Raw genomic sequence first — 12,951 nt, forward strand, 5'->3', positions numbered from 1 at the left:
AACAGGCTACAAGGAGCAGGGGATCCCACAGCAGCTGTAATGGCTGGGACAAGGGTGTTCCAAGGAACATGGTGAGAGGTTATGTTTGCCACTGTGGGCACAAGGACCTTTCCATTTTCATTTTTCTTTTCTTTTTTTTTTAAACCAATGCGTGCGCCTGTTCAGCGGAGCGGAGGTGCAGAGCAGCAGATGGAGACCTTCACTGAGCCCTTTTAGAACCAGAGATGAGTCAAACACGACAGAGGTTAGGACTGGCACAGCCAACACATCGTGATGGGCAGCCACTCCCAAGGAGGGAGGAAAACTGGTAGAATGAGATGCTGCTAAGGAAGATGGCACTTGGGTCAGCGGTGAGAAGAGCGGGGAAGCTGCTTTCTCCATCCTCAGGGTGTGAGGCAGCTGGAGACATTTGGCCTCCTTGTAGTTCACCATGAAAGGAGCCCAGCTGTGAACAGCAAGATGAAGTAGATATTTATAGATATATGTACAGTATTTAAATGCAAAAGCTGAGTGGTACCTTGTTTCCTGAGAGCCCTTTTTGACTGCTTCTTGATAACAGGGGCTCAGCTCAGCTTTGTCTGCTGCCTGTGTTTATGATGCTCTCTCGAGCTCTGTCGTTGCAGATGCCCTGAGGTTTTGCTTGTGGCCATTCTAAATCATACTTTACTGGTGACCTAGGCTGTGAATATGCCCTGCCTGCTTTTCTACCTGTCGAAAGAAAAGATTGGACCTGCCATGAGCCAACAACAAACTGGTTCTTACAGAGGATTGGGATTCCGTGGCATGGCCTGTGCTTTGTGTGTGTATGGGGGGGGGGAGGGGGGGGGGGGAGGGAAGGGAAGGTTAACATGCTGTCTAAAGCTTCTGGTGTAAACTGGTATTTACAGAGACTAAGATCACTCTCCCCCACCTGCCCATGAAAGAGACTTCAGTTAAATAGCACCATACTGGGAAAATTAATGTAGTGTGTGTTTTAATTAATGTACTGGGCTGCATGATTTAGTGGTCTTGGTCCTTTTTCTAGTGGACAAGTGCCCATATTTCAAAGACCACTTCAACAGATGGGGCTATCTGGACACCATGTTAGTAACCTTGGCTACAAGGTTAAGGACTTACTGAGGCATGGACAATTAACTACCCTTTCCAGCCTAAAGCGGTGGTCCCTTCAGGTCAGGGCTGAGCCATACTGGTATTGTGAAGCACAGCCTCTGTCTATTGTCTGCCTGAAGGCTAAAGGCAGGACTTCACTCTCCAGGCCCTTCAGAGTGAAATTGATGGGAAGACTGATGGCCTGATGTTCAGTGGTACTGTGGGTATTCAGCACTTCTGAATATCAGGCCCATGGAGCATTGTAAGTTTGCCAGTCACTTTCCTTCAATGAGAAGATGCCAAGAGGAGCCCACAAAGGAGCAAAATCCTACTGCCATTCCCACCCTTTGGGAACTATCTTTTCTGTGAACTAATTAAAAGTCTGCATAGCCTTAATTGAGATGCATCATAACAGAGACACATCCAAGTGCAAGTCTCCTCAGTCACTCCCTCTCCCTTTCTCTTATGCACACCTCTCTGTTTCATAAGTAAGAGAACCAGTGGGGGAGGGGCTAGGATAAGCTCCACATAGCTTTCTATCCAGATTTCCCTTGCCCTAACAGTCCGCTTTTGGACCATGCTAAGGTTTCCAGACACTCAGAGCAAACAGTTATGTTCAGTGAGAATGACCTTTAATCTAGTTGAAAGAGATAAAGAAAGAACAGAAGTAAAGTCTCTATGATGGACTACCAATGGCAGATATGGGCCTCCTCTATGATAGTCAGCACTAGCCTGAACACAAAAATGGCTGCTTCGCTGTGCAGACAGCCAAATCCTTTCAGATTTAAAAGTGGCAATGCTGAGAAAACCAAGAAATAACAGTTATGTAATTAGATACACCACAACTCAGCACCTCTCTCCAGACTAAGATGTGCCCTGCATCTGGATGTAAATAATTACCACAGGAGTCATAGATGGGAGAGTAACCCAATTTCAACACTATCATCACCACTAAGCAAGTAGCTCAGACCATCTCAGATGCTCTTCTCCCAGCTGTAACAGGACAGCTGGTCTTCATTTAAGGCTGTGCTCTCTCTTCTTCTGAAGCCAGGGTTTCATCCCTCACCCCACACATCACTCACATCTTCCTGTTTGGTCAGGATTTCACCTGTGCATTTCATTCATCTTTTGTCTAAATTTCAGAGACACTCCTCCAATATTCCCTCTAATCTTTTCCATTAATGTGCAGAATAAATTTTGTTGTGGCACCAAGCCATGTGCAAATGTGCACTACCAGTAGAAACAAAAACCTTTCTGTGGGTACCCTGCTAATCAGCTAGGCAGCATTTAAATCTCTCCTAAGTGGCTGCACAGGCATCCAGTTTACAAGGAACACTGCTCCCCTCAGCCTTTGTTTGGCTAAACTAGCCAAACTCCTGAAGTCTCATCTCATAAGATGGGTTCTCCATTCCTCTTATCATCCTAGGAACCCTGCTCTATACTGTTCCAGCATGAGTTTATTTTTTGGAAGAGCAGAACTGCACACGGTATTCCAGATGAGGTCTCACCCGTGTAATGGTAATATCACATTTCTGTCTCTGTGAGCAATACCTCACCTCAATCTGGGCATTGAGACTGAGAACACAGTGAGGACATACCCAAAGACCAGGCATGGGAATATAGATCCACACTGAAGTCAAACTGCCCTAATGGGCAATGGGTTGAGGATCTGTCAGACATGGAAAGAAAGGAGAGTGAGTTCAAGAGCCCAGGTATCCTCACTGAAAGTTTCCAGGCCTCTTACATTTAAACTTGGGGGGTGCTAGCTGAAGTACTTTAACTGATCTCAGCTGCCTTGATATCCCACATGGAGACTGCAAGAGACTAGCTATGATGACCCAAATCCTCAATATAAACAACTGATTTTATGTTGTTATATGTTTATTAGGCCGCTGATGTACTTTAGGCACGCAAAGACACTACCTAATGGGTAAGCACCAAGCTAGGAAGATCTCTAACCAGCCAACATGCTTACACAGATGCAGGGTTACTTGTGAAAATGAAGAAGTTCAGCTGAAAATGAATCCCAATATGTGGGGGAGAGGCGCACAGCCTTTGATTAGTTTCTGAGGGTGGTGGACATCTGGTTCTTCAAGGACAACTGGCACAAATTTAGAAAAAGGAGCAGCACTGGGCACAGCTCACTGAGGGTGCATCTACACTGCACCTGTAGCTCAAAATAAATGACATGATTTGAACTACACAAATTGTGTTACTTATTTCGAGTCAATCTCAAAATAGCCTATGTTGAAATTTGGCACTGTCTACACAGTATTTATTTCAGAATAAATTGCTATTCTGAAACATCCCTTACACCTCGTGGAATAAGGTTCATAGGCACATCAGAAAAGTGAACCCATTATATTTCAAAATAATGGGTGTGCTCAAAAGACGTGGAATAGCTATTTGGCGATACCTCCAGTACCCGAAATAGCGCTGCAGTGTAGACGTAGCCTCAGGGAAAGATCAAACAGCCCTGGGTTTGCAGCTCAATCAGATCAGCTTTCCTTTCCATGGCAGAGCTGCCTGAGCTAGCCTTTCATGCACAATAGCGCTGTCTGCCTCCAGCTCTCAGACCACTTTATGAATGTAGGCATCAGTGTCTCCATTTTATCAATGAGAAACTGAGGCACAAGGAAGTGAAATGACTTGATGAAGATCATGCAGCAAACCCATGACCTTGGCCTGATGCCCTTTGCATTGGACTCCACTGCTAAGTTAAAGACCTAGGCTACGTCTACATTGGCATCCCTTTCCGGAAAAGGGATGCTAATGAGACGAGTCGGAATTGCAAATCCGCGGGGGATTTAAATATCCCCCACGGCATTTGCATTTACATGGCTGCCGCTTTTTTCTGGCTTGGGGATAAGCCGGAGAAAAGCGCCAGTCTAGACGTGATTCTCCAGAAAATAAGCCCTTTTCTGGAGGATTTCTTATTCTTATTCTTGAAAGTAGGAATAAGAAATCCTCCAGAAAAGGGCTTATTTTCCGGAGAATCGCATCTAGACTGGCGCTTTTCTCCGGCTTATCCCCAAGCCGGAAAAAAGTGGCAGCCATGTAAATGCAAATGCCGCGGGGGATATTTAAATCCCCCGCGGATTTGCAATTCCGAAGTGTCTAATCTGCATCTCTTTTCCGGAAAAGGGGTGCAGTGTAGCCACAGCCCTAGCATTCTGCACCCGTTATAAAAAGAGAAATAAATGCCCCTTAAATGTGGCTGCTGTGCATGGCTAGAACTCGCCTTTCAGCTCTGCACGGCAGGGAAGAGATCTGCAAAGTGGGGCAGAGAGGAAAATTTCGCCCTTTAAAATTATGGATGAAAGTACATTTAAAGAACAAAACACCAACTCTGGAGACTTTTTTTTTTTTCTAAATCACACAAAGCAGACAGCAGCAAAGTGGGTTTGTTTGAGTGATAGGTGCCAGTTTTTGCTTTTCCTTAATACAGGACTGGGAATGATGAACAAAGAAAACTGCTATCATTGTCATTACCCAACATGCAGAGGCAGAGATGGTTACTTCACTTTGTCCCTTAGAAAGTTCCACAACAGCCTCATGTTAAAAAAAAAAAACCAGGGCCTGGTTTATCAATAGTGAATGACATGGGGAATACTCCCCAAGCATTGTATGAATCACCTGGATTAAAGCCAAGTGACAGGATCATCAGGATTACTATTACTACAGTAATTACCCTCAGCAATCCCCCTCTGAATTTAAATCTTTTTTGTAATTGACCCCATAGAATACAATACTGCATGGCTGTTCATTATTCACTGATCGTACTAGGCTATAATAGTAGCTTGCACTTCTTAGCTCCCTCAGGCTCAAAGAACGCTACAAGTATGGAGGAATTAAGCTTCAAAACACCTTGCAGCATGTAGGGCTTGTCTTCACACACACGTATACAGTAGTAAGTTGCACCAATGCAGCTGTACAGCTGTAATATTTGAGTGAAAACTTTACTACCCTCACATAGTTAATCTGCCTCCCCAAGAGGCGGTAGCTAAGTCAGCAGGAAAAGCTCTCCCCTTGACATAGAGCTGTCTCTACAGGAGGTGTTAGAGAAGTATACTTATGTTGCTCAGGAGGAGTGTTGATTTTTCACCTCTCTGGGCAGCGTATTATACAGATACAAGTCTGGCTTTAGCCCTCACTTACTCTCCCCACAGACAACGATATCCCTTTTACAGCTGGGGAAACAGAGGCACAGAACTCACTATGGTAAAAAGGGGAGTTGGTTGTACAGCCATGAACAGAACTCCATCATCATATGCTCTGGCCACTGGGCATCACTCTCCATCTGGGTACATAGTTTCATTGCAACTAGTGGCTGACCCAAATCAAAGGGCTCAGTGATTTGACTGAGGTGAGGGCGGTAATGTAGACCCTCTAGTTTTCAGTAGTTTCAGCAGCTCAGAGATGAGGCAGTAGCACAAACCCTCCAGATGCTGCTCTTACCTTTGAGTCTGAACATTCAGATACTGTCAGTGTTGTAAATAGACCAGTGCTGCCACAGGACACTAAAATACCCACAGACATGTCTCCTGTGACTTCAGGTACCAGACTCTATATCCAGCCAACACATGCCTCTGGCACAGCAGTTGGGTCCGACATGCCGGAGTTCAGGATGCCTCAGAAAATCTCTTGATACCAAAAGGTGATAAAGGATTTAGCAGCTTGTCTGCATTGCTGAGATTTTGCCAGTCTCTTTTTTGTCTAATGTTCGGTGTTTTCCATCTGCGCTTTCTAGCAAGAGCAGGAAAATGGGATTAATCAGGGGATAGTTGCTATGGAAATGTTGAACTCTGAGGGGCTGCTTTGTATCTTTTGAGACTGCAGCATTTTAATTAGTCCTGTGTCTTGGCTGCTTTTATTGTGTTAGTGATATTGGCATAGACAGCATCATGCATTGCATAAACAGGCTATGGGACGTATCATTTACATGCAAGTTCTGGTGTTTTGTTAAAAATGGAGCTATTTTATCAGACTGACTGAGGCACGGAAGTAGCCAGCCTGCCATTTAAGAAATTCTGAAATATGTAAGCTGAAGCAATACTAAGCCCTGTGTGTGACACACGAAAGGCAATATTTTTGCCTGGCACATTAGATTTGCTTAATCAGTTTTAATTAGATCATTCCAGCTGATGCTGTTTATTATTGATGCCGCTTATTGGCTAGTGATTTTCAACAGTGACTGAAGAACAAGCTCAGAATTGGATTTTCCTCAAAGTACCACCATTCAAATGAATAATCACCTTATTCCTATCTAATTGCTCTGACTAAAGAATGAGTCTTGTTTCGGTCGCTAGGACTGGAGTGAGCACACTCTGGGTGTGTCTACACTGCACCTTTAGCTCGAAATAGGCTATGCAATTTGAGTTATACAAATTGTGTAGCTTATTTCAAGTTCATTTTGAAATAGAGCACTATTCCAAAACATCCCTTAATCCTCATGGAACGAGGTTTGCAGGGATGTCAGAATAGCATGTCCCTTATTTCGAAAGCTATTTCAAGATGCGGCATAGCTATTTTGGGATACCAGAAGTATCCAGAAATAGCATCACTGTCTAGACGCACCCTCTGAGTTCTGTCACTGATTAATTGGCCTTGGGAAAATTGCTTCACTCTTCGGTCTCATTGCCTCCCTCATCTGTATAGTGAGGGGAAGGCCTCATCAAGCTCTTATGAACATTGATGAGGGAGGACCAGATCATGCTCTTAGTTATACAGCTCCAATTCCCATTGCACCATTAGCCATCCAGATCTGAACTTTCCCAAAGTTGAGAGCTGATGTTTTAGTCTAGGCCACAGTATAGAGCAGAGCCAGCCATAAGGTTTGGGTTTGGATCCATATGTCCCAATGTTTCTGCTCATTACCATCTTCCTTCCCAATAAACAATACACTAAGATGTATCAATCTGACAAAGCAGCTGCAACAAATTCTTCCGTAAATCTAGAAGCAGGAGGTAGGATCTGAATGATCCCTAATGGCCTTCCTCTCCTGTCCTGCAATTGCTTCTCACATGACTTTCAGTGCCCCCTGCGAGACGCACTGGAGGTCCATCTTCTAGCATTCGATTTATGGGTCTGACCTGTAAATTGAACACGGAGGACAGCCCCCACTAGCGTCTGGTACTCCTCCTCTTGTGAGGAGTAACAAGCCAACGGGAACATTAGCTCCCATTGACCTGCTGCAGTGTGGACTCCACCAAGGCTTGGCTTAAGGCAGGGGTGAGGAACCCTTTTTGGGCAGGGGGCTGCTGACCCACAAAAAAAATTACAGTTGGGGGCTGCACAAAAGTGAAAAGCAAAAACAGACAAACAACCCTCTTCACTGAGCTGGTACGTGGCCCCTGACACGGAGAAGCAGAAGGACATTCCACACATACCTCTCACACCAGAGACTGCCCCTCACCTGCCAGAGCCTGGGGGCCCCAGTCTAGTTTCTGGGGCAGGGCCAAAAATGAGGGGTTCAGTATGTGAGGGGGTCTGCCTGGAAGCAGGCTTGGGTTGTGGGGGCTGGGCAGGAGCAGGCTGGGGGTGCGGGGTCAGGGCAGGGGGTGGGGGCAGAGGGTGCTTTCCCTCTGCCAGGCAGAGTCTGTTGGTCAGATCTAGACCCTGACTCCAGACTGTGAGGCTTGGGGCTCCTCCTGCCCCCTACAGCTTAGAGCTGGTGCTGCTGCTCTAGCCCCGCAGGAGGAGAACTGAGGGGCTGCAGGGCTGGAGCACCAGGACCAGCTCCCTGATGCCTCGGGTGGGGGAGGGGGAGAAAGAGCACTGAGTCTCAGGGGGCTGGATCTAGGCAAGCCAGAGGCCAAAGCTGATCCCCGGGCCTTAGGTACCCCACATCTGGCTTAAGGTAAGCCAACTTCAGCTACACATTTTATGTAGCTGGAGTTACATATCTTAAACCAACTTTCCTGATCTCGTGTAGACCAGGTCTAAGAGTCTGAGCAAGGAGCTGAGCACAGTAGAATCAACCCTATTGTATGTAGTTCATTGGAAAGAGCAGAGAACCACTGCCTTTTTATGGAAGGCACCCAAAATCCTCTCTTCGGCCAAGAGGATACCATTTTTTTAAATGTTTGGTGAGCTCCAAACAGAGAATTTTAAGCACTTACAGAAGGGAAGCTCATGTCAACTAATAAATTAAAACTAAATATTGGTTCTGGATTCTGTCCCCGAAATGAAAAAAGAGTCATACAGGTAACATTCCTGTAGAAGTGTGGAGTTGGAAGGTGGTGTTTTCCCCTCTATGTAAGAGGGTGGTTTTTATTGTTGTTTGGTGAGGGATGGATTCATAACCAGGAGCGTTTATACCTCCTCCTAGAAAAATCACACCAGAGGAAGGCTGCCTCCTTCAATATGCCAGCAAGCAATGTGGGTTTGATCATTTGCTTGTTGACCATGGGAGTTATACAAATGCTTCCTGTAACTAACTCCTGCCACACCATGTTACTCAGATTACCTGCTAAATGCTCAGCTCTTGGGAGAAAACAAAAACTAGGAAACAGGAACCTCAGTCACATTTTTAATGCTTCCACCAAAACGGTCAGTCAAATCTCTCCCAATTTTCACAGTCTCAGTAAAGAAATCTCCAAAAGCCTCTGACTTCGTTTGCTGTTTAGCTCTATATTGTTTAGCAGTTTATCTGATCTGCTTTTCCAATGTGCACAGCACAGGGTATATATAGATGTTTTCCCCTTTATATATATGAATGTGTTTGAGGTGAAAAGCTTTATAAGGGGGACAGCACTTGTCTCTTCTGCATTTCCATTGTCTTGAAGGCATGAGACCACACCAAAATGTTGCCTGTTGGCATTTCTCAAAATAAAAACAAAGGGCTTATTGCAGTTATTCTTTGGTACCTGTCACTCTAGTTTCTTTTTGCCTCTCCCAATGGTGCTGTCCAGTAGAGGTCAGAGCACCACAGTTGCCCACCTCCCACTGAGCGGTGAGTGCTTGGACCAGACATGGATATTCCACACCCCCATCTCATAAAGTGCTCTCACATCTGAAGGAGAGGTGGCACACACTGGCTGATACAACAGAGTTCTTGATCTAGACATCTGGCAAATTGATCCATTTGCCTGAAAAGGCTGAGACTCGCTGTTCAAGCACACTGGGTAATGAGATCAGTGGTTAGTAGAGTAGGAGCCCTCTGATGGTTCTGCAGCCTTTGCTTTCTTTTAAAAAAATGCATGTGCCATAAGTTTGTGAAAGGTAACACACAACTGATTAAAAATCCTTTAGGTGCTGGTGTAAATTCCCCCGTGCTCATCTCTCTCAGCTGTATGCAGCATGCAAGTTCTTTCGGGAGAACTTCTGTTTTAAGGCACTACACAGATCACACCGATTTGAGCTGGGGAACCACAAACCAGTCCAAAAATCTAGGTTTTAACCCCATTTTATTCCATATGTATTGTGGGTATTGCAGCTGCACAGCAAAGTGCACTGTACCATTCCATTGTAGTTATACAGACTATCACAGCAAACAACAGTGAGGGAAGAAGTCAAGGACCTCCTGTGCCATAAACATAGGCCTTTCCGCTTGGAGCCAAAAGAACATCTGTTTGGTGTACAGCAGCAATTAAAGCTTAGAGACACTTAGAATCCAGCCTCAACCATAAGATCTCAAGAGGTGCAACAGTCCATCCTGGAAAAAGCAGTGCTCTTTTGCTAATTCACCCTCTGTCCCCAGCCAGTGTGTGACAATTCCAGTAATACTGTACATCCAACTTTCCTTCATGTTCAGGCAGACACCATACCTGCAAGTCACTATCCAAATTAGGACTATAGTATGCATTATCTTCCCTCATGTACTACTGATCTGATGTGAAATTAGATTAAATTTAAGTCAGTTTTAAATTATTTCTAATGACCTCCACTGTACACCTAGAACCCATACCTTTTCCTCTTAATCTTCTGTATTTATTGCTAGGGCTCAGATAGGATTAACTGATTGGTTTTCTAGTGCATCAGTGAACAAGCCAAAAAAACCTTGTTTCCTTTCCATGATGAAAGAGTAAAATGGAGGGAGGGGAATATACAGCGAACACAAATAACCGTTAGGAAAGTCTCCATACATGTGGAAATTGTGCTTTAATTTACAATGATAAATCCAGAGTAATTCACTGAATCATCTTCTGTCTGCTACAAGGCTTGTTGACTTAATCAGGAATAGCATGCTTGCAACTTGGTCCCTTGATGCAGTGGGGTTATTCTGGGATTACATGAATATCATCAGAACATGGCCTATAGCCAGTCTCCTTGAAGGCTAGCAAGAAGGTCCTGAAGTGACCTCCTTCAGCAAATATTTACACAAGAGTTGCTGCTCTGTATGGAATAGGGTAAAATTCTTTGCTATCAAACAAAAAATTGGATGATGCCCAAGTAGTATCAAGGAATATTTTTTTCCCCCCATCAGCTATATATTTTTTTCCATCCCCAAAGGCAATGGCTGTGTATGTCTGGTTTCCCTTCCTATCCTTACAGGGAAGCTAATGGTTAGTCTTGATTTTAATTCATATGCTCTGTATTTGTTTATATACATACATACACCCACTCATCCACCCACCCACACAAAGGGCTCGACAATCTATTGAATCTACTTGCCCATGGTGAGTAGATTTCAGCCCGGCGCCCCGTTTACTGGCAGCGTGCACATGCGGCTCTTGCGCATGTGCAGTGCGGGGCTTACAAGCGGCTTTTGCCGCGGTTCGTCAAGCAGTGTGTGTGTGTGTGTAGAGAAAGAGAGAGAGAGAGAGAGAGAGAGAGAGAGAGAGAGAGAGAGAGAGAGAAACTGTTTGAAAAAAAAATGTGCGCTGACTATTTATATCACAAAGTATGTTACTGTGACTTGCTGTGTTTGGATACTGTGTATTTTTTTTAGTTAAATATATTCACTTTCTGTATAGTTTGAATGAAGCAGAAGGGATTCTCTCTATACAGCCATGAGATGCTGTATTCTTATTAGGTTGAAGTTAACATGTGCCCCTTTCTTGCTACCCACCAGTTGTAGACCTGGTAGTGATAGGGTTGCCAGGTGTCCCATATTGACCTGGACAGTCCGGTATTTTTGCCTCTTTTCCGGTAAAAAAATTCAGAAAAGATGGGACACCTAAAGTGTCCAGTGTTTTGATTTTTTCCTGGCCAGGAGGCAAAAATACCAGACTGTCCAGGTCAATACTGGACACCTCGCAACCCTACACACACTCAGCAACCAGGGCCAGCTGCCCTTTCCCCCCCGCACCCCGACTTACCTGGTTCTGCAGGGGAGCTGTCTGGCTGCCTGCGGAAGCCTGTTAGAAGGGGCAGAGCCCAGCCTGTTCTTAAAGGGGCCATGCTGGGTTTTTTTAAGGGTTTTTTTTTTTTTTTTTTTTTTTTTTGCTTAATAACTCTCAAGTATTTTTGGTTAAACCATCTGACAACCCTAGGTAGTGATGAGTAAACTTAGACACACACCCATAATGTCTAAATGGAGACTGGGAACATGGCTCAGCTTTCTCAAGCATTAATGAACCCATCTAACATAACCTGAGTCCACAGCCTAGAAATCAAGGATTGAACAAGACACATTAGCTTACCTGGTTCATTCCCCTTCTAAAGCAGACTCATTCCCTGTCTTGCTTTCCTTATTATTTATCCAGCTTTGAAATAACTCTAGCAATGGGGCTCCCAACACTTTATCTAGGAAACCAGTCCACAGTCTAACTGAGCCATCTCCGCTGTAGGAAGATTTTCCTACTAGCCAACCCAAGTGTTCCATTGCTCAGAAAACTACAAATAGACATGGGCAGGGGGCTGTTTGAATATGGGGACTATCACAGTTTGATGAAGCTGTGTACGGTGAATTTTCAGCTATCAGGGGCTGTCCATAATGACCCCTTATAAAAGGTTCCTGTCCACAGTAATGTCCATATTAACATACAGTGTTTATTAGACATGTTTCAGAGAGGCAGCAAGGAATTAATCTTCCAGTGGTAGCTACATAGATTGACATGGACCTTTCAGACATAATTCACCTTTTGCTGTGTGAAACTGAATTTCATGGTCACAGACAAAGATCAAGGCAGCCAGACAGCGGTGGCCACTGGCAGGACCCCCAGCTCTGGAGGCAATGCTGCTGCAGCCAGCAGCAGCACAGAAGACAGACTAGCCAGGTGTATGGTGTATTGCCACCCTTATTTCTGCACTACTGCTAGAGGTACTGCTGCCTTCAAAGCTGGGTGTTCACCCAGCAGCCGCTGCTCTCCAACCACCCAGCTCTGAAGGCAAAAAAATCTCGAGAACTGCTAAATTAGATGAAATGTGTTCACACTGTTTCACATGTAATTTTGGGAATGAAAAAAAATTCAACCTTGGAAGGCTCTACAGAACAGCTGATCTTTCTGTACATCATGAAGATGGCATTTCCTATAGGGTGTCTCTTATCTGCTCCATGTGGCTAATTTAATACAATGCCATGAGAAAACATCATTTGTAGATCATCTTTCCTTCCTGCTGCCCTGTTATTGCAGAGTTAATGTTTTAAAACAAAAGGATAAAGACTTGTTTTACCTGTTTTGTTTTTGTATTTGTAATAAAAAAATTCTTTCAAACATTCCAATAAAACAAGATAGCAGAAATTCCTGTAGTGCCTATCCATAACTGGGGAATTGAGTTTCAAGAGATTAAGGGTTAAAAAACATTAATAATAACCAGTTAACAGGACACAGAACACACAGCACTTGGTTCGCCAGGGTTCTGTTGTTATAATTGTTTAACTTAGCAACTACTTAGCAATTTCTTGGTTGGCTAAAAAATAAAAAGAAATAATAAAAATATATAAATAAGTACAAAACCCATGGCATAAGTGGTATA

The 12,951-nt window shown here is 44.3% G+C and overlaps 1 protein-coding gene and 1 long non-coding RNA gene across 3 annotated transcripts in view; both read left to right on the forward strand.

Moving 5' to 3' along the window:
• STUM (stum, mechanosensory transduction mediator homolog) overlaps nt 1–3,954 on the forward strand; it is a 92,806-nt gene extending 88,852 nt beyond the window's left edge. The window contains exon 3 of one of the 2 annotated variants that reach the window (XM_075925309.1): nt 6–3,954. In XM_075925309.1, coding sequence (XP_075781424.1) covers nt 6–40 — 35 coding nt within the window. In that variant the 3' untranslated portion in view covers nt 41–3,954. The remainder of the gene's footprint in view (nt 1–5) is intronic. The other variant, XM_075925308.1, reaches the window with a different exon arrangement.
• A 187-nt stretch (nt 3,955–4,141) lies between these two features.
• Nucleotides 4,142–11,473, forward strand: LOC142828034 (uncharacterized). Its single transcript, XR_012902951.1, has 2 exons — nt 4,142–11,134; nt 11,271–11,473. It is a non-coding gene; the product is annotated as an uncharacterized LOC142828034 (long non-coding RNA).
• The last annotated feature ends 1,478 nt before the right edge of the window (nt 11,474–12,951 follow it).

Source organism: Pelodiscus sinensis, chromosome 3, assembly GCF_049634645.1.
Source record: "Pelodiscus sinensis isolate JC-2024 chromosome 3, ASM4963464v1, whole genome shotgun sequence".
Taxonomy (NCBI): domain Eukaryota; kingdom Metazoa; phylum Chordata; order Testudines; family Trionychidae; genus Pelodiscus; species Pelodiscus sinensis.